Below are 21,548 nucleotides of genomic sequence, written 5' to 3'. Positions count from 1 at the left end.
CAGCAGGAAAATCCTAAGAGAGGATTTTTCATAAAAGAAATGTCTGTGACAAGCAGTGGCACATGGCTTTCATAAGGCTCCTCCTAGCTGGCACTGTGAAAAACCAAAAGATTTTAAGGGTTTAATTTTTGTCATGAGCACTGGGAAGGGTACCATTTTGAAGAAAAAGTATTTATAGATATGTAAGCCTTGGCTATACATTCATGGTACTGTCTTTGGAAAAGGAAAATAGGGGAGATGAGCTGGGAAAACCAACAAGGAAACAGATGAAATAATATAATAAAACATATTCTGCTTAGCCTTTGGCACAATAATTTTACCAAGGTAACCATGAAATGAAGAGAGGTGTGTCCTGCACTATGTAAGAACAGGCAACAGCCTACTTGCAGGTGGGAGATTTGAGCACTTGCTGTTTTCTAGATCTCTCTCATGGGCTGAGGAGCTTGCAGAAAACCCTTGTCAGATCATCCTTAATGCTACACTAAAGTTCTTCCACATTTACAGCCACTTGTCACTGTCACATAATGGAACAGTTTGTATAGTGAACAAATAATCCATCCCCAGACCCCACAGGTGACCCAGTTAAGGGCACAAATACTAAGTTAGCCTGTCCTTACTTGCTATTTTACTACCACATTAAATCTGTCAATATATGTCAACACAACTCTACATACAAATACTAATGAAACAGTAAATAATTTTTGTCCAAATTAAAAAAACTCAAGCAAACAAAAACACCCAAACCTGAACAAACCCCCCAAAAGCAGCTACAGCCAGCTACTATCCTGACAAGGAGAGGGAAGAGTTAACTGCCTAGGAAATAAATCTCAGTTTGAAGTGCTTATCCCATCCCAGACCGTCAAGAAATCTGGCTTTTGAGAGCTGAGCTGTGCTGCCTCTCGATCCCTCTGCAAGCTTTTCAAGGAAGACATGGGGCACCACCATGTCCTGCCAGGTCACCTTCCCCAGCAGAAAGGGCAGCCTGGAGCAGTAAGTCCAGCTAACGGCAGAAGATGATGCCACACCATCCACAAGGCCTGACACATAATATGCAGTTTGCCAAGGTGGAAATCCCTTTATATATATTTTCCCAAGTCACAATTAAGGACTCCGTTTGTGGTGACACAGGACAGCTGGGCTCACCTGACTGTACAAAAGGCTTGAAATCCTTCAATACAAGCTCAAACTGAGATAACAGCAAGCAAAAAAAAGAGCACCTGTGGTGTTTTTCCCTTTTTTTTTTTTAATTTTTTTTCTAACTCATGAGTTTGAAGTTCTGACTTCTGGTGGCTATAACTCGGGCTGTGTGGTTACAAGCCCTGGCAGTGTGGGTGGCAGCAGACCCAGGTCACATCTCAGACTGCCCTGGCTTTCCATCAGCAGGCCTGGTGAGATACCCACTGTATGGTGTATGGCTCCCAATGCTTTGGTCACCACAACATTGTACTGGGAGCTCATTTCAGTGCCACACTGCTGTGGGACAGCACAGACAATGAAAAGCAAAAGTGAAGAGGAAACAGAATGAGAGACTCCTTGCTTTTCAGGGCAGCAAAAGCTCTGCACTTTCAGCGCAAGGATCAGGGTTGGCAAAGAGCTTTCTTCTGGTAATGACCTTTCAATTCCTGCTATTGCCCTGGGGACTGCAGGGACATGAAGAGAAGCAAAATACCCACTGCCAGTGCTCGTGATTGCATCCCACATAGCTCTGTGCTACCAAGATACACCAGAGCCTGCCACCAGCCAGCACACCTGGGAAAAACCATAGTCTGAGCTGTGCCAACTTCACCAGGAGCTAGGAAGGGCTTTAAAGATGGCTGAGGGAGATGGTGCCAACAGTAATTTCTCCACCCTCCCCAAATCCACCACACTCCCTACAACAGGGAGAGTAGACTGGAGCCATGGCTGACTGCCCATCAGCTACTCACAGCAGCAGTCACAGAACTGGTTTCCCTTCCAAACATCCAATATCCCTTCCTGGAGAGTTGAAACCAAGACCCTGTTCTAAGGGAGTGCAACTGAAGCAACTTGAGCATACCAAAATGCCAGAGCACAGACAGGCAGGCAAATGCTGATGCACATGCCACACCTGCAAGGCTGACAGAGCAGCTCAGTAGCTCTCCAGCCATGAAGCAAGCATAGATGCTGCTGCAATCCCTGTGGATGGAGTGTGTTGTGCTTTTACACTTTCAGGGGCCAGGCTAGGCTGTGTCTCAGGCTGGGATCTATGGCACACAATCTGCTTTGACAAGCTGAAGGAAGAAATGGCTCCTTGGGCAAACTGGCAGATACCCCAGCGTTGTATTGTAGGAAGGCAGCTGCTGAGAGGGTTTGTAAAAATAAACATTCCCCAGACAGAGCACTCTGTGGTTGGTCTTCAAATAAAAGCTCATTTTTAGGGTAGGAAGCCTCATCACACACTTAGGCAGAACTGGTCATTAGGAGCAGACTCTTCTGACTGCTGCTGTCTTTCACTACAAGATCTGTTCCAGACTGCCCAGACAGGATGGGCTGGAGTCCTTGAGTTTGGCTGAAACTGGAAGCAGCAAAACCACCATGTTGGGAAACAGGAGGTGGAGTTTCTTGCAGAGAAATTGTGTATCATATACTGGAAAAATGACACAAAAGCTGGAATGGCTGTCACTGTCACATCATCTACCTCAGCCTTGTCATGGTGCTGCCACTGCCAGTAAGAGGCCACAAGCTCTGCATTATGTGAGGCTCTGTCAGGCTTTGCCTGGGCTTGTCTTGGCCTGCCAGGAGCTGCTGTAGCTCGTTTTGCTGTTACAACAGCTGTCTAATGACCAGGTGACTGCACCAACATTGTCTTGGGTTTCGTGCAATTATCTGATGTTTGGGCTACCCAGTACAAGAGAGACATGGGCATAGTGAATCCAGCAAATGGGCAGCACGGTGATGAAAAGACTAGAGCCTCTGTCAGATGGGGAGAGGCTGAGGAAGCTGGGATATTGGAAGGTCAGACATTAGAAAGTTTACATCAGTGAACTGCACATCATTTGACTACAACCATTAGCATTGTTTTAACTGGTCAATCAATATCTGACTGGATTGCTAGAACTTCAGGTGTGAATTCTTTTTGCTGGTCCAAGAGTCTAATGAATAGGAGTGAAACAGCCTAACTCAGACACAACTGAATGGCAAGATACAGATGACACCCTCATTTTGTTGTCACCATGAAATCCTCACACTACTTGGGCCATAGTAGTGCCCCAAATGGTGGGTTCTGGTTCTCCAGTAGAACCAGAGAAAGCAGAAGTAGAGGGATGTCAGGAAAAGAAACTGTATGCAAATTTTAGACTATTGATCATCCACATCACCTCAAAAACTGAACTTGGCTCAAGAGTCAGCACCTACAAAGAGGGACAGAGCAGCTGTGCTGTCACATAGAATGCATCATGGCATCTTTCAAGCAAGTCTCTATGTTGGCATTTGAAGTTGGAAGATCTGTAGTGTGCTCTGCAAGGTCCCATGACTGCCCCACTTCAGCTGCTTTGATGCAGGTCAGGACAAATTCTAACCATGGTTTGTGTGCTAACTCAGCGGCACAAATGAAAGCCGTTTGCACTAAAAGCATCTAAGTCAGAAGGCTGGGCACACTTTTCACTTTGCTAGTCTGTACGTGGTCAGAAGGAATTTTATTTATGCTCCATCCTGAGAAGTCCCCCAAGGCTGAAAGCAAAACTAGGCTTTGCTTGGTGGCAGGGAAGGAAGAGGAGATTTTACTGTGCAGAGCACAAATCAAAACAATCCCAGGGCTGCTGTCCTGCCATTCAATACATGAGGTTTTTGCCTTCTGCTCTCCTTTAGGTCAGGAGCAGTCCCTCCCGGTGCACCAGGGTAATTGTGGGCTTGGTGCAGAGCTGGTCTGCACAGTGCCAGGGTGAGCAGTATGAGGTTCAGCCAAGGCTGAATACCAAAGCCCAGGGCTGCTTTCCTTAAGCCTGCCACAAAGTTTCTACTATCTTGCTGAAGGCTTGCCACCAACCCCTTTTTAAATACAAGATTCATTGTCCTAATTGTGTTTATATCCAAAACCCAAGCATTTTACTCCCACTTCTGAAGATCTCTAACATCCATTCACATTGTAATACACCATTACTTTTATTTGGCACTTACCCCCTCCATCATCTTCCTCCAGCAGTTTCCTGAGGTCAGCTTGCTTGTTTTATCTATCGGGGATCTGTGGATACACTGATACTCCCAACACAGCTGGCATTGCACAGCTGTGCTCTGGTCACATCCTTGGTCCCATCTGGATCTTCCAGGTGGGTGAGTTATTCCCTAGGCAGCCAGCACTGTGTGCACATGCACACCATGAGGCTGGATTCTGGGAAGCCCTTAATGAACCAGCCACATCCAGCACAACCAGCTTGAGCACAACATGCGACACGACCGGATTAACTCCACGTGAGCACAGCTGGGGGCAGCACAAGCCTGGGGTCACTGCCAGCGTGCTCCATGGTGACAGCACCTCTCTTCTGGAATGCCTCTGCGTCCAGCAGGTCACCAGATGTGACACAGGTGACTGGGCACCCACGCACCATCCCGGTGCAGCACCTGCCTGCAGGACATCCACAGAAGCTTACCTCATGCTCACGCTTCAGTGCCAAAAGGCGCACAATATACTCCAAGTGAAATAGGATCTTTTAATATCACATATCCAAACAAATAGTTCTCATTTCAAAATGCAAAATAGGTCCTTTGAAGATCAGCTGCTCCCAGGCCGTGTGAGCAGGGTGGGGCACAGCTGACTGGCACAACTGTTGAGGTCAGACCTCGTTTCTTTGGTAAGATACATGCCGGGAACAACACGAATGTAGAGTTGTACCAAAAGAGTCCATTTAGAAGACTAATTATTACTCCACACCCCTTATTAGAGATTTGCATTTTAAAACAGTCAAATACATTAAATAGCTTTCCGACGTCTAGATAGCAAACATTTGAAGTAGCACATATTCCGCTACCCCCACCATTTTAAGAACAAGCAACACATGTGGGAGAGAAGGGAAACATTAAAAACAGGCTGTCTGTCTCACACAGTTTATTTAACAATAGGTAATAAGAAATCAATTTTAACAGTCTATACAGTGATCGAAAGTTCTTATTTATAAGTAACCAACTTTAATTGCATGATATACAACATTTGAGGGTTTTTTGCTTTCTATTTTCAAGTTTTACAGAAAATGGAAGAGGGTGGGAAAGGGGCATGGGAGAGAGAAAGCAAGCATAAAGAAGAAACCCCAGGGACTTTTTCTCAGGTTGAAATAATCCCGTTGGAATTGTTTCTTACCCTCTTTTTTATGTTTTTTTTTCCTTTGTTAGATGTAAAAATAACAAAAAAATTCTTTCAAGAAAACAGAAACCACAATATATATACTACATCCATTTGGCAGCTGCCCCTGTGTATTTCCAAAAATGTTGTCTTCTCTCTACATGTACAAATTACTTTAATACTTGAAGTTTTTTTAAGCTCAGACTCTTGTATAGAAAATTCTTGGAGGACAAAAGTAGACTTCAGGAGGGGGACTGAGTTATTTAATATTTTTACATTTTTCAAAGAATTGATGTATTTCCAACCAAAGAGGAAAAGATTGGTATTTATTTTTATATATATATATTTATATATGTAATGTAGTTTTAAAGCAACATTAACCCCTTTTGTCCTCCGGTTTTAGGAAAGGTTCTCCTGTGTTTTTCTGTTTTTGTGGTGTTTTTTTTCGCAGTGACATCAAGAAAAACCAGAATAGGGAAAATGTTTACCATCTGCCTCAGTAAATAATAACTATCAATATTACATATTTTCATTAATTTAAAAAAAAATAAAACCTATTGGAGGCATGAGCAGGGCATCCTTTGGTGAGCAACCAAAAGACCGCCTTACACCCCCGACCTCCCCAACGCACACGAGGAAAAAAAAAGCCAAGAAAAAGGACTGGTTATGATTCCAGCCATAACAAAAATATATTCTTTGTACTCTACTGTCCCTCAGGTTCGTTGTCGGTTTGTTTTTAAAACCACAAACTACTGCTGCAGAGTTCAGATGTGTTCCAGGGAAAAATGTTGTTTTAGCTAAGAAAGATTCAAAAAAATTTGTCTTCAGTACAAAAAGTCTTGCGAAAATAAGTTTTTTTTAATTTTCTTTGTTTTTTTAATTTTTTTTTTTGCTCCCAAAATGCTACAACGTGTCTAGTGTATGTCTAGTGTACTCTGTGAAAGGTTTGAATTCAAGTCCGAGTTCTCGGAGCTGAGCCCCAGTTCCGTGGCGCTTGTACCATGGAGGCCTGCCATGCCGGCATTGCTAGCAAGCTGGGAAAGCATTGCACTCTGGTCTGGGCTGGCAAAGTGCCCTTGATCCATGGGGTTAGCCTGGGCAGCTACCAGTCCTGGATGTGGAGAGCTGGTCTGCGGGGACACGTGGTGTGGAGAAGGCTGAGGCTGCATCCGAGGGGATGGGCTGGAATGAGGGGGCTGGGACTGGGGCCGCGGTGAGGGTACAGGCTGTGGAGAACGCACTTGATTGGTGAGTGATGAAGGGAGCTGCTGGCCCTGGAGGTGCGGGGACTGGGCCTGATTGGGGAGCATGTGCTGTTGGGGGCTCATAGGATTGGGCTGAGCTGGGGATCCCATCTGCTGCTGAAGCAGCCTTTGCTGGAAAGCCTGTTGCAAACTGGCTCCTGTCTCTGCACTCATGGCCTGTGGAAGCTGGCTTATTTGTCCCATGTTTCCTTGCTGCATCTGCTGCATGTGATGCTGCATTCGCTGCTGTTGCTGCTGGGGATACCCGACGCCCTGGGGCTGCTGAAACTGGTTGTGGTTGGCCATCCCTGGCCCCAGCGCCGGTCCCGCTCCCTGCTGCTGCTGCTGCTGCTGGTGGCGCTGCTGCTCCATCATCACCCCAGCCATGGCCTGCTGTGGCTGCTGCTGTGGCTGCTGCTGGGGCATGCTGGGTCTCTGCACTCCTGCTTGCATGGGGTTCATGTTCTGCATGGCGGGGTTGGGGTGCCCCCCTCCTTGCTGCCCTTGCATGTCCTGCTGCGGCTGGAGCCCCGGCTGCCCCTGCGGGAGGCCAGGCTGCCCCGCCATGGCCTGCGGGTTCTGTGAGCCCGCGTACTTGGCCGCCCGCTGCTTGATGAAAGCGGCCAGCAGCTGAGGGTTGGAGTGAAGGATGTTAAGCACCTGCTGCTGTTGCATGGGTGAGCTGGGAGACCTGAGAGTCCGCAGTAGGTTTTGTAAGGCCGCCTGGGGCAGAGGTTGCTTGGGCTGAGCAGTGCCAGGTACCTGACCCATCCCTGGCTGAGGGGCCATATTCATCGGCTGACCTGGCTGAGCTACTGACATCATGGATGGCCTCTGCATTCCTGGCTGCAGCTGAGCTTGGGGTAAGGCCCCCTGCACCCACGGTGGCTGCTGCTGAATTCCTGCCGGCCCCATTCCTTGATCTATATGGCCACCAGGACCTCTGCCTATCTGTGGAGGGTTCATTCCCATCGGTGGCATCTGGGGCATCTGGTGCTGAATCGGCCTTTGGAAGATCTGAACCTGTGCCATCTGGCGCTGGGTCTCCGCTGCCCGCTGGATCTGCATGGCCATTTCCACCGCTGCTGGAGGAGGACCCTGAACTGGCGGCTGCGGCGGCTGAGGTGGAGTCGGAGGCGTCACCTGTCCGCCTGCCTTGCCCTGGGACACGGCGCCAGGGGGCTGAGTTCTTGGCATGGTGTAGGGCGGCATGCTGTTGGGAGGCGCGGGCTGAGGCTGTGACACGGGCTGGGGCGGAGGCTGGGGCTGCGGGGTTTGCGGCGTTGGGGGCTGCTGGCCCGTCGGAGTCGTCGGTGTGGCCGGGGTGGGCGAGGGCAGTCCTTGCTGCTGGCCTGCCACACCTGTGCGCTGCATGCTTGCCATCCTCCTTCGGAGCATCTGTGCCTGCTGCAGGCGGTGCTGGAGCTGCTGCTGACGAAGCTTGTGTTTGATGTTGAGGCAGAAGGGCACGGGGCACTTGTTCTCCTGGCAGTGCTTTGCGTGGTAGCAGCAGAGAGCAATGAGTTGCTTGCAGATGGGGCACCCTCCGTTGGTCTTGCGTTTGCAGCCTTTGGTGTGTTGGACGACCCGTTTCATCTTCTGACAGGACGGCAGCGAGCAGTTGGCGTTGCGGCACTGGCAGGCGTGCACCAGAGACTGGATGCAGCGCTGGATGCTCAGGCGGCGCGAGTCGCCGGGGCTCTGCGTCGTGGCTGTCTGCTGATTGTTGCTCTCGTCGTCCAGACCGAGGCCTAATTTTTCCATCTTGTGGTCATGGTTTTTAGTGTTATAGCAGGTGATGCACAGGTCATAATCCTGAAAAGACAACAAAGGATGAGTTATCGGTGTTCCTGAAACTCCATACGATAAATGAATAAATGATGTCCTGCCACCTCAACAATTACTCCCGGTCTGTTCCAGGCAAATTGTTGCTCTAGGGAAAAATTCAATCTTTCATGCCATGTTGAGGTACTAGAGAAGGAATAAATCCAAATTATAGCCAGGGAAAGTGTGTGGCTGTAAGGGTGTCTGAAAGCTACACAAATATATAAACCTTGAAAAACAAGTTGGCTCTGAGCTAGTAAGTCACACATTATTCAGAAAAATCCCAAAAGGAAAGAAGAAGAAATAGGCAGGGACAAATAGCTGCTCATCTGCTCCCATTTCAAAAGAAGAGAGCAGGAGTGGCAGAAGAGGTACCAGCTTTCAAAAAAGAATGAAAGCTGCATTTTCTGTTTGCAGATGTGAGTTAAACAACAGAGTGCTGAAAGAACAGAACGTGTTCTGTGAGAGCAACAGCACGAGTTTGGGCTCAGTAATTGATCTTTAAGAAAAAGACCTAAGTTCTTAGGATTGACTAAACCATAGGAAATTTAGAATTTACTTTCTGGTATATACCAAAAAGGTAAAAGCACATGTGTGTGCATGTATACGTATACATATATATATATATATTTGTAACCAGAGGAAATGGAAGTATCAAATTGTAATTAAGATCAAATCTGAGTCAGTCATTCACTTCCAGCAGGCTGGAAAACTAAGTCAGACACAATGATAATCCAGCTTCCAGTGGGCACTGAACCAAAGTCCTGGACTCGATCTTCAAGCACACTGGTTTTGCAAACACTTCTGAAGACACAAATGCTGTTTGCAGCATTCTACAGAGACACAACAGAATAGTGAAGGAGTCACAGGGGTATTGGGGTCTGACTTGCAGCACAGCAAAACCTCTGTGCCAGCAAACCAACGGAGAGCCCTCTACAGAAATACTGCTGCCCCACACTTCTGACTCTGGAAGGAAAATGTACGCATTGCTCTTCAGAAAAACCAGCTGATCCTACCATTCCAGCTCAAGCCATGGCTACAGTTCCCAATTTCTTAGGCAGCAGCACCTTAAATAAACTACAGAAAACACAACTCTATTTCAGCTCTCCACAAGGCAGAAATCACACCAAGCAGCACATTAGCAGAACCACTTGTTAAAGAAAATGTTTTCCCTCCTTTCTGAACTGCCAGCAGATGAGCTGCACAGATCTTTTTCCATCAGTTAATAATGAGAAATCAGTTCAGACAAAAAGCACTCTGGGCACAAAGACACAGGGGCAGAAGCAGGGAAAACTTCACCAAACACACCTCACAGACAGTGCAATGCCATCTGGTCTCCACATGATGCTTGCACTCATTGCAGGTGTAAACAAAGCGGTCTTGGCTCTGGGTGTGCAGCTCCACCAGCATGCACATGGTTGACCACTGAGCCCTTCGTAGCGAGGAGAACTCCAGGTGCTTGTCTCTAGCAAGGGTCAGGAAAGCATCGCGCCCATCCATCAGGTCACATGGAATGAGCGGGTCGGGCTCAATGATGGGGGGCAGGGAGTTGGCTGCAGGGCCAGCAATGAGACGGATGACAAAGAAGACCTGAAAAATAAAAAGGTTTAATATGTTAGCACTTATCAAGATGTTTTGGTCACCAAACCTCATTATAGAGTCTACAGTTCCAGGATCAGTTAACATTTGAATGACCTGCTGCCAGGTGGGATGCTTGTGAGGCCTGGGAAATCTCAGACCTCTGGGTGCCCTGCAGGTTCACTTTCCTCTGAAGAAATAGGAAAGGGGCACTGGACTGAACAGAAACAGTAGAACTGCTGTGGCAATCTAGACTGCTACAAAGTTCTGCATGAGCACAGCTGCATTTATTCCCACTGCCCTTGCAGCAAAAAGCACCCAGACTTAATGGTACTGGTCTGTCTGGGTGAGCCACTCAATTCTCCAGCCAAACCTGTATAATTTACAGGGCATGACTCTGTTTGAAGTATCAAACCTTTATACACTTCTTTACTGAAGTAAAAAATATTCCTCATTCAATCAACTCTTACCTCCTTGTGCTTCTCCATAGTGGCATACAGCTTTTGGGAGAGGTCATTGGACACATTGGGCATGCCAGGCTTCTTCTTATTGCCACGACTCAAGCTGCTCTTGTTTTTACTTGTCTTCTTATTGTTCTTCTTTTTGGCATTTTTGCTGTCTCCCTTGCTCACCTAGCAATTTTAAAGACATTTTATGTCAGGTATCTAAGCAACACCACATCACAATTTTATTATTTTTATATATTCTACAACTGCAGGACAAACCACACTTCACAATCATTTACTCTGAAGACACATACTAGTGTCCCCAGAAATATTAAATTAACTCCATTAGAATTACTCCAAAAGCTATCAAGTTCAGCAATACATACCTCCAAAAATATTAAAAACATAGATGCTCAGGACATACAAGCAAAAAAATATATATAATGAAACTTGTTTGTCCATTACAGCTACACACTCTTGGACAATCACCAAGGGGTTCAGTAGATGAACTCTTGATGTAATTCAAAAGTAAAAATAACTGCAAAGTGCAATTGATATCGCACTGAACAAAGGTAAGGAAGACTTAAACCACTTAGATTTAGTTTGCTACAGCTCTGACAGATTTACTTTTAACAGACTGCATTAAACTGATTTTGGTATGAAGCTGTTGTTCTGAGTCCAAAATGCATTAGTAGTGCAACTTCTGGCATGCACCTGTCATACCCTGCAACACTCAAACAAAACAGGTCAGCTTAATTTCAGCTATATTCTGTTAGCAGTGAACAGTTTCTTGCTCTCTGGGATGCTTAGAGAGCCCCTCAAAATCTCACAGCATAAGATGATCAAGGATCAAAGTAATTGTTAGCCAAACCAGCATTTTTCCTAAGCTTAAAATAACTTTGAAGAATGGAAATTCCCAGCAAACATGGATGACTATTACATCACTTGACAGTACAGTTTATTATTGCCCCTTCTTTGAGTATGAAACATAGGATCAATAAAGAGTTACAAATATTTGTAATAATAATAATGATAATAAAGTTAAATAGTAATGTACTGGAAGTTGGCCCTATGACAGGATTTTGGGGCCAAACTGCTGTGAAGAGTCAACTAAATATTGACCAATCTCACACAGAGAGCTAAATGATCCTTCACAAGTGGTTTCTGAGTATACTAGAGAGATGAGAACTTAAGCTATACCTTATGGAAAGCAAACAAATAACTTCCTAAGCATTTTCCTAAGAAAGGTGTTACTTAATGCAAATTTGATATCATGTTGCCTAATTTCCTGCACTTTGATTAAATAAAATCCTTGAAAGAAGGTATTGCAAAGAGCAGCACAGCAGAATCACAATTTTTAACTGGAACATTAAACCTAACTTTTTTTGATCCAAAGATTTTCCAGAAAAAAATTCTAATCCCCCCCCCCGCCCCCAAAATCTAGTCTCTGATAAGGTGATGAAGCAGCAATGTTTAAAGAGTTAACTAACAAGTACTACTGCATGAGCAAAACTACTACCCTTATCCTAGATTCACCACTTCCATAAAAGTTCAGAGCATCCAAGGATAGACAGATGCATAAATTCTGCATCTGCTCACTTTCAAACTTATTGTTGCATTAAGAGGCATCTCTTTTATTTTTGAGAGTTTTTTTTGTTGGACTTGATAACACAGTTGTACATTCTCCAAAAAAATTGCACAAGACACCAGCAAGAAATTTCTCTAGTTTAATGTAACCCAGCAACAGTTCAGCAGTAATTTGTGCTTCAGATCCTCAATGCCTTAAAGCTACTAAACAAACTTAATGAGAGTCAAGTACTAACTCACAGCATTCCATTACTTTCTCAGAACATTCTGCTAAGACTGGTGTTATATCATCTAAGTTAGGAAGAAAAGAGTGAGCCACTATTTAAAAGCTAATGCTTAAGGAACAAATTTCCAAATCAGACTGAGGTGGCAACATAGTCATTGATAAACAACTGGATTTCAGCAACAAAATTTTCAACTAGCAGCTGTTTCAATAGAACTACCTTTGGTAATTAGATAGTTTATAACCCTGTGAACACCCACTGTTCATCCAGATGTACCTTAGTGGTATTTTACCAGCTCTAGTTTATAAACTGTAAAATTGAAATTTATTTTAGACTGAAAAGTGAAAACCCCAGTTAACTGAAGTGCCTTGTGCTCCTCTTTTTTTATAATTAGCCTTATCTAATCAGAACTTTTACATTAGACCATGAAAAGCAGAAGCATTCTTACATCTGTGCTTTCATTACTAGTGTTTTCTTCTCTCTTCCGTTCTTCTTCCTCTTGCTCTAGTTCCTTAATGCTCTCCTCCAGAACATTAGGCCAGAAGTCCCCCTCAAAGTAAGGGAGCTCCTTTGCACTGGTTAGACGGTCTTCTGTTGCCTGCTTAAATATATCCTAAAAGAGAGCAAGCCCACCTTTGGTTATCACTATTACAAGTCACATAAGGAAAAGCAACATTCTCAATGAGTGACAAGAAAAGGCATCAGCAGACTAAACAAATGAAAACTTAATATTATAATTCATTTTACTAGAACACATTCTAAGTGCAAATTTAACACTGTATCTGTTACAGTTTGTCAAATACACTTCAAGTATTCCCACTCAGAAGAAAGAAATTATTGTGTGCTAGACTTCAATATGCATTCTTACCAACTGGGACACTGTTATCACCATAATCTCAACGTTCATTTAAATCCTTATAATTCCAAAGATTTTAATACTTCTAACTGCATCAGCATCCTAACCCTGCAATTTGATCTGACACAAGAAGATTTAAGATTCCATATATGCTTCTTAGCTTGTTCTAAGGAACCATTTCAAGTCTTTTGCTAGAACGATTTCAGAAGCTACATGTTGTGAAGAGAGTATGTTTTAACTCTAAACTTCTGGTCCTCAATTCACTTAAAACTAACGCAGTAAACACCAAGAATCAGGCACAATGCAAGGAAGAAATGAAGACAAGATTGACCAATCTCCCCTAAGCACACACTTCACACACCTTGTAATCATGGACAATGCGCTCCGACACAGACTTGTCCAGCATCTTTTTGTACCACTCTTGCAGTCGCTTGGGTTTGGGTATCTTTTGGTCAGGAGGATGGCAGTGGAAGATGTAATCATCTCCTTCACTGGGCGGGCACGCCCAGATGTGTCCAGTAGTATACCTGCCGTGGCGACACAAACCGGGACATGTGGGCGCTGACAATGATCTCGCGCGCTCTCCTCTCTGACACCAGGTGGCGCCACCACCGAGGCTGGCAGCTGATCCCGGACCTAATGCGTCCATCTTTTCACTCATTTCCTAAAATCCAGCGCTATATATGGAGCACTTATATGTAAAGGGTGCACATTTTACAGCCTAAAAAACAAAGTCTGACACAAACCTGCAACTACTATCTCCCAATTAACTAATGGGAGAAAGACAGAGTCTAGGTATTTCAGTAGTGAAATCTTGAGATAGAGCAGCAGCAATATTTTATCTAGCAACATTTTTAAAACAGATTTACTTAAAGAAAGAATTCATCTTTCTATTGTAAATCCTCTGGTTTTTGAGAATCACTTTGAAAAACTTTTAGAATTACATCTGGAAATAAACAGGCACTGCCAACCTGTGGTATTGGGTGCACAATCTAGAGTACTATTAAGACAGATGACAGCCAATTAGTAGCAGCTGCAGGAAATATAACACCTAAGATCACTTCTTTATCATCAGTTCTTCTCTATTAGTTTTTGAAGAGAACTCTAGTAGGAGGAATAATCAGTTAGAGAAAAATAACCATCCTTGCCCTGTTGAGAAACAGCTCTGCAGAACCCCCCCCAAGCCCTGGGAGCTGCAGCCAGCTGTCATTCCTTCTGCCTGAGAATGGAGAGATGATACAGCAAGACCAAGATTGTTCTCCCAAAATGAGAACCTGATGTTACCCATTCGCACAGAAAATAGCATTAAGTAAAGCTGAGGCTTGAGCTCTATGCAGCAAATGTACAGACTCACAGATTAGAAAACAGACAATAAAAAAAGCAGAAAGAAGCCTAGTGTATGCTTTTGAAGTAATAAAGAACACACCACCTCACTGAGGTACTGAAGATAGTACTGCTTACCTCCACTTCAACTCCCTTAACTTTTCTCATCAACTGCTTTAAACATAGTCCCTAACAATTTCTCCACAAATAACTTCACCAGCCTACACTGGGTACCTTGACAATAGAGTGATGGTTACTCCACTGGCCTTTCTACTTCAGTAATCAGGGTAATTTAATTTCCACCTTTCTTGTTACTGCAGTTGTTCTGTGTTCGTTTGTGCTGTCCAAATATATTTTCCTCTTTCTTTCCTAACTCTTCAGTTTCTCACATTTCCAACTACTGAAGATTTCTTAATGGCCATCTACAACTGTTACAGAGTTAACCAGTACAGACAAAACCCACAACTTTCTCCTTATACACAACGGTAAGAGCTTACTTGCTAGCTCAAAGGAATGACCTAATTAAAGGCATTACACAATGACAACAACATTTTATGGACTGGAGAAGGGGCTCACTGTTTCTACTTAGACTTAAGAAAGTTTTACATAAATTTGGAAACATCAAAATAGTTGAAGCAGAGGCCTCCCCTGAAAAGCCTGCAATCCCTTCTTCTCTTCTTCTTTTCAACTGTACACAGTTGTTGTCAAGTTATTCTATCACAGGCTGATACTTAGGCACCATATTTACTATAGGATGCAGTAATTTAATTTGCAGCAAGAACTACTCAGCACAAATGCTGTACAGAAGAAATTATAAGATACTCACCCTAGTTTCTTAACATATTCTAGATATCCAATCAATATTTCATGATAGACAGCAGTCCTCAAGCATTTAGGGCGGAAGAAATGAACACTGTCAAGGTATGATATATACACTCGCCTAAAAAAAAAACCAAAACAATACAAAAAAAAAAGCATAAGAAAGAGGAGAGATTTTGAAGTTATTCTACAAGTTTATTAATGCTATTTTATACATGTGAAGCATCCATTACAACAGCAATTTGCAAAGCATCTGATCCTAATTTACCTCCAGAAACTTGGCCGCCTTCTGATATCCTAGCCTCATCTCCCTAGAAGTGTTCAACCCCTTCCTTGAAAACACAGATCAGTGATCCTTAAGGCAACTCTGTCTTCCACCCAGCATCCCCAGTAAGAAACAATTCTGACATTACAGAAGCTACTTTGTTTCTAGAACCCAACAGCACTAAGGCACATAAGCAACAGAGAAGCTCTATGCTCTATGCAGAACCACAGGAGGTTCATCCAAGGGAGAGAGCATCAAGGTAAAACAGACTTTTGTGGGGTTCCTCACCTTTGATTGGGTGGAGGGCAGTCTGAGCCATACTCCTGCACGTGCATCCCAAAGAAGCACAAGTCTACACCATCGATCTCCTCAAAGGCAAAAAGCGCTTTTGTTCGGTACGGGAAGGACTCTGCCATCTCGCCACTGTCTACGAACCTGCAGAGCAGAGGGTAAAGTGGAACACCAAATATATTCACACATTAGAGACTGCATGTTACTAGGTGAAGGCTACTCTAAGTGTAATTTTAGTGTCATTTGAAAGTTTAATGTTTACAGACTACTCAAGTATGAGGCACCCACTTTTTACTGTGAAAAAGACACTCATCCAAAAAATTATGATGCTGCTGTTTGTCACTATTTGGCTGGTGATGAGGTTTTAAATACAACAGTCTTTTTGACTGGATATTAGAAAAAAATTCCTCATGAAAAGGACTGTCAAGTATTGAAACACTTCCCTGGGCAGCCTGTTTGAGTCACCATCCCTGGAGATACTTAGAAGATGTGTAGATGTAGCACTTGGAGACATAGTTTAGCAGTGGCCTTGGCAGTGCTAGGGTAACAGCTGGACTCAAGTTTGGAACTATTTTCCAACCTAAATGATTGTATTAAATCAAGTGTATCATGTAAGCACAAACAGCTCCCACTTCCACAAAAAGAAAGCAAAATTAGAAATGAACATACCTTGCTTTCATTCCCGGCTTTACTTCAACAGTTTTGTCAGATGCATGTACCACCCTAACTGTGACCTCTCCTGCCTCAGGGTGATTCTGTCGTCTTAGGAAATCATTGACTCTGCTCTCCAGGAAGGTACCAAGTCTTGTAGCTGGTAATCCTGCAGGAGGAAAATACAGCTCTAAACATATACAAAACTGAACTGTTCATATGTGACTTCTCTACTCAGATGTTAGATGAAGAATGACTTTTATCACATGCAGTATGCTAACATAAATTAAAGCTTCATCTTCAAACCCTACCACTTCTAGATGGGGTGAGCTGCTTTTTCCCTGCAGGCACATTTATGGTTTATACATTATTTAAATGAATAAAGAATCTGTATTTCAACCCAATTTCTATCTTGTCTTAAAAGTCAATCACAATTAAGGTTTCTCCTGAACAGATGTTATTAATTACTTAAACTGGATTACACAACACTGCTTTCAGACACATCTTCACAAGCAGACATTGCATGTGGAAGTATATTCTGTCTATAAAGCCATACTAGCCAAGTTAGTATCTCCACTTACCAAAAGAATATATTTCAATATTGGAAGGGCTCTAAAACAGTTTGTTAGCCCCCTAAAACAGAATGTTAACTAACACTACCACCTGTGAATGCAAACACTCTGAACACTACAAAACTGATGGTCAAAACTGACCAAAAGTATCCTCCTTGAGCTCTTAAAAAACTTAAATAAAACACAAGCATAAAAGCCACCTCTTCCCCATTCTCAACATATTATTTAAATTTTTTGGTGCAAATGTGAGAATCTTACTTTTAGCAGAGAATTTGTTCTCTTTCCTGGTTCGTCCTGTTTTCTTTAGGCAGCCATCACAGACAAAGCTGAAGCAAAAAAAAAGAGAAAGTGAAGTCACCCCAAGTCAGACCACCACGTTCTCTAGCATCCTACCATTAGAAGCAAAACCTTTCACAAGATCTTATCTGATCTGGAAAATACCTTAAGTAAATTTGAAATAAAAGCACAAAGAACAGCTCAACAGTCTCAGAGCTGCAGAGGAGGATCTAAGCTCCAGGTGCTGCATGCCCTATCAGTTGCTCACATCACCACTGGAAAGCCCAGGGAAGTCTCCACTGGCAGGTCTGACAATATCAGCTCAAAGTATTCTTGGTGCAAATAGGCTCAAACTGCTGTCTCTGATGATAAGACACTGCAGCACAAAGCATAAGGCTGATTTTTTTTCTAAATGCCCAAATACACTGTAGATTGAAATGATTCTATGATTATTCTTCACTTACAGGACATCCACCCTCTTCTGCAGCAGTGTGGATGGGACAACAGAATGCTAAACTGACACTCTTTGGACAAGAAATGGGACATTTAAGCTGTTATAAAGTATAATTCATCATTATTTTAAAAGTTTTAAAATCAATCAGAAGAAAACATATGTTGATCAAGAACTGTGGAGCATTTAAAGAAAATGATATTTTTTAAATTTAAATTTAATCTGATCACTGAGGTCAAAAAAGTTGATTCACCTGTTAAATCCTTGTTAAAAATTTTTTGAAGATGATGAAGCACTATGATTTGTAAAGAAAACAGATCAATCGGAAACTGTTACCAGAATTAAAAACCATCTTTTCATGAAGGGCTAGCATTTCTAAACATAAAAGGCTGAAATGCTCTTTCCACACAAAGAATAGAAAACTTGACACACAACACTGTAAGATGTACTGTCTAAATTTGATATTACCCTCTAGATTGTATAAAATTTCCAGGGAATATAATTTCTTCCATTAAACAGTCTTTTAAATATAACCAATATAAGGAAGTTTATACATGAGTTCTACCCAATAGTAAATATGCTATGTACTTAATAAGGAGAAATTCCTCACCCAGAAGGCCAGATTATCTCATTATGAAGAACACAGATCTGGTGCATTTTTCGTCCACACTCTATACATTCAACAAATCTGTACAACACAAAAAAGGCAAAGGGAAGCAAAGGTTAGTAGTATCATTGCTTGCTTGTGTATTTTGTAGTACTTTATTAGAGCACTTCTAGCATTTAGGCTTTTGAGTCTCTTTAACACAGAGAGAATATCTATGCTAAGAACAGCCTTCAGAACAAATCAAGAACCTGCCAGCTCAAGTTGGGCAGACTATGCAGGGACACTTTATTACCATTTGCTTGTCTTACCACCATCCACTCATTTTTTTCAAGTGAAGCCCTTTTAAGGATAAGACCTGTAAACTGCTTGTTGCTATTGACAGTAGAGGAAAATGGATTCAGCCATGTCAGAAAGAAAGAACCAGGTGAAATACTTGGCTGTTACTTGCCCCACTATGCTTGAACCCTGGGGTATATTGCAAATACACTGCAGAAAGGCGAGAAAGAAGAACCAGAAGCAAATACCAAAGTCACTTTCAGAAAATTAGCAGAGATTAAAGGACAACTGAGATATGTCACATGGTTTAGTTCCCAGATGTTGGTGAACATAATTATCCAAAATACCTAATGTTCCTTCAGGTATTGGGACAATCTGACTCCTTCTGAACATGCCTGTCTAAAAGTTTGAGACTTTGAATGAATAGTTGTAATCTATGTAGAGCATGTGGTATCACACTGTAAGTTAGGCTTATATTCTATCTTCACTTTAACAAAGGGAAAGAAAAGTTATGAATCAAGCTACTATTCTCTCCTTCCCACAACCCTTGTAAAACAGAACTGGCTGACCCTTGTGCCTTTAGAATGATGGTGTGGGAACAATAAATATCCTTTTTCCTCATTCATTTGAGAACTGAGATAATGTTCACAAAATAGCAGCATAGGTATATGATGCAGGACCATGTAAAGCAGCTTCAAAAACCTGCTCAGGAATATCAAGAAAAGCAGCTGAGTCACCATCATCTTCATATTACTGAATGACTACAGTTCTGCTTTCAGAGCAGTACAGAATAACTGGCTGATTCAAAACATAGCAGCTTTTCCTTCTACTACAGCTGCCTGTAAAATGCAGCAACTAGAAACAGCAACAGCACTAAGAGCTGCTGCCAAATGACTCAAATCAGTTGTGAGACTTGACCATTCACCACAACCAAGTTTCAAAGCAGAGCTATCTGCATGCATCGTTCTGTTGAATCTACGTGCAAGACAAGAAAATGGAGTCATTTCAGCCCATATATCCATGTTAGTGTTTCTCAAGCACCGCCACAGTGATTTGTGTTCTCAGCACTGAATGTCAGATCTGCTGATTACTGAGCAGCCCCTACTAACTAGCAGAGCTACATGAAATTGAAAACATTCAAAGACAAAGCTGGTGGTGAATGAATAAAATGTTTCTTACAAAGTATTTATAATAAAATGAGGATCATTCCAAGAGTGACAGCAATACTTACAGCTCAGGATCCAGTGTATCATTTTTCCTTTTTGAAAACTGTTCTTTGTTTATCGTGCTATGGAGAAACAGGCAATAAAACTCAGTTTTAACACAAGACAATAAACATTCACGCAATACCACACCTATCCACAAACCAAGACAAAACTTACAAGCAGAGGTTTTATACACTCACTGGCACTACAAGGAAAGTAATTATATTTTACACAGTGACAGACAACTGAAGTGTATGCCACTCCACTTTGTCTATGGAAACCATTATTTTTCTCTTGTAGAGAGCAACATTGTTCCCTTATTCAGTTTTACTACAGGATAAATACTAAAGCTTGCTGACAATTCAAGTTTTGGATAGGTCTGATCAGTGTTTAATGGTGAAAAGACTACTTGATATGCCTCTCATATTATGTAGGCAGAATTCCAATTATCTTTGATTACTGAGAAAGGTAGGTTATCTTTTTTCAGATTCTCCTAGCCCTCCTCCTCCATCAACTTCAAAGGATAAATTTCAGCTTCCAAGCCCTGCAACCCCAGCCCAGCCACTACTATACATTATTTCTACTTTCTCTACACCAGTTTCAAGACCTAAAATTTCAACTTTTTGACAGAAGTTTTAAATGACCTGGTTCAGAACATACAATATTCAAATCTGTGAGAATTTACCCACAAAGAATGTTCTGCATAACACGAGAAGATCAGTACGTCCCTCCCTGAGAAGTAATGACACAGACTCACTCCAACTTGCATGAGATTAATTAACCTTCCTATCTCCTCTAATTTCAGTATTTATTCTGAATTGTGCCACCTGCAGAATAAATACTTGAAGCTCCTTATAAAATAAATGATGAAGTTAAATATCTCAATTACTTCAAATTATTCTTATAATATGGTGCATGGAACTTAAACAGGACCCACCATGCATATTCCTATGATGTACTCTATGACTCTATATTGAATAAATTTTGGATCTTGGCTTCTACTAGAATAGCAATCCATCTACTCACAGGGACATGAAATGGTCCATTGTACTGACCAGCACACATTATTTCTTCCTTTTTCCTCCCAGAAAGGTAGGTCACAGAATCCTAGGATAGTTTGAGCTGGCAGGGACCTTAAGAGATCATCACCCCCTGCCACTGTCAGGAACACCTTCCACTAGACCAAGGAGCTCAGAGCTCCATCCAACCTGTCCTTTAACACTTCCAGCGATGGGGCATCCAGAACTTCTTTGTGCCACCTGTTCCAGTGCCTCACCACCCTCATAGTGAAGAACTTCCTCTTTCTACCTAAGCTCCATCTACCTTCTTTCAGTACACTTCAGTACATCATCCCAAGCCCAAACAGATACTCCCAGTACTGTTCTGTATGCATCCATTAGTGCATCCAGGATCTGGTTCCAAATGAAAGTTAACTCAGTTTGGCCAATTACCAACTTCAACAACTCTGCCTCTGGCTTCAGACTTTTCCTGAATTCCTCATGTTGTTCTATCTGAAGGGTTGTTGCACTGCTTTCCGCCACAGGGATTTCTTGAACAGCTCAAAGAGTAACTGCTTGGCACTCATTTGTCCCTCCAGGACTTCCTTAGTCTCAAAAAATTCTGTTTCAAGATCTTTTTGAGGTATGAGAAGGGTACAGCAAAATGAGAGAGTGCAACAACAGTTTGCCACCAACATGGTAAAATCCATGCACAGCCTTTTATTGTGTCCTCAACTACTGCACAGCCTCTCTCATAGGTAGATG

General features: G+C 42.7%; 1 protein-coding gene across 2 annotated transcripts in view; it reads right to left on the bottom strand.

Moving 5' to 3' along the window:
- Positions 1-5,026: 5,026 nt before the first annotated feature.
- Positions 5,027-21,548, bottom strand: part of EP300 (E1A binding protein p300) — a 59,718-nt gene continuing 43,196 nt past the window's right edge. For both annotated transcript variants that reach the window (XM_005421865.2, XM_031057802.1), the window contains 11 exons: positions 19,812-19,868; positions 18,308-18,385; positions 17,229-17,296; positions 16,417-16,567; positions 15,745-15,891; positions 15,199-15,312; positions 13,411-13,576; positions 12,642-12,806; positions 10,407-10,568; positions 9,667-9,948; positions 5,027-8,349 (listed from right to left, as the gene is read on the bottom strand). In XM_005421865.2, the coding sequence (XP_005421922.1) occupies positions 6,205-8,349; positions 9,667-9,948; positions 10,407-10,568; positions 12,642-12,806; positions 13,411-13,576; positions 15,199-15,312; positions 15,745-15,891; positions 16,417-16,567; positions 17,229-17,296; positions 18,308-18,385; positions 19,812-19,868 (3,535 nt within the window). In that variant the 3' untranslated portion in view covers positions 5,027-6,204. The remainder of the gene's footprint in view (positions 8,350-9,666; positions 9,949-10,406; positions 10,569-12,641; positions 12,807-13,410; positions 13,577-15,198; positions 15,313-15,744; positions 15,892-16,416; positions 16,568-17,228; positions 17,297-18,307; positions 18,386-19,811; positions 19,869-21,548) is intronic.

Source organism: Geospiza fortis, unplaced genomic scaffold (genome assembly GCF_000277835.1).
Source record: "Geospiza fortis unplaced genomic scaffold, GeoFor_1.0 scaffold173, whole genome shotgun sequence".
Classification (NCBI taxonomy): Eukaryota; Metazoa; Chordata; class Aves; order Passeriformes; family Thraupidae; genus Geospiza; species Geospiza fortis.
Note: the sequence above shows the minus strand (reverse complement) of the source record. Positions and strands in the feature narration are given on the sequence as shown.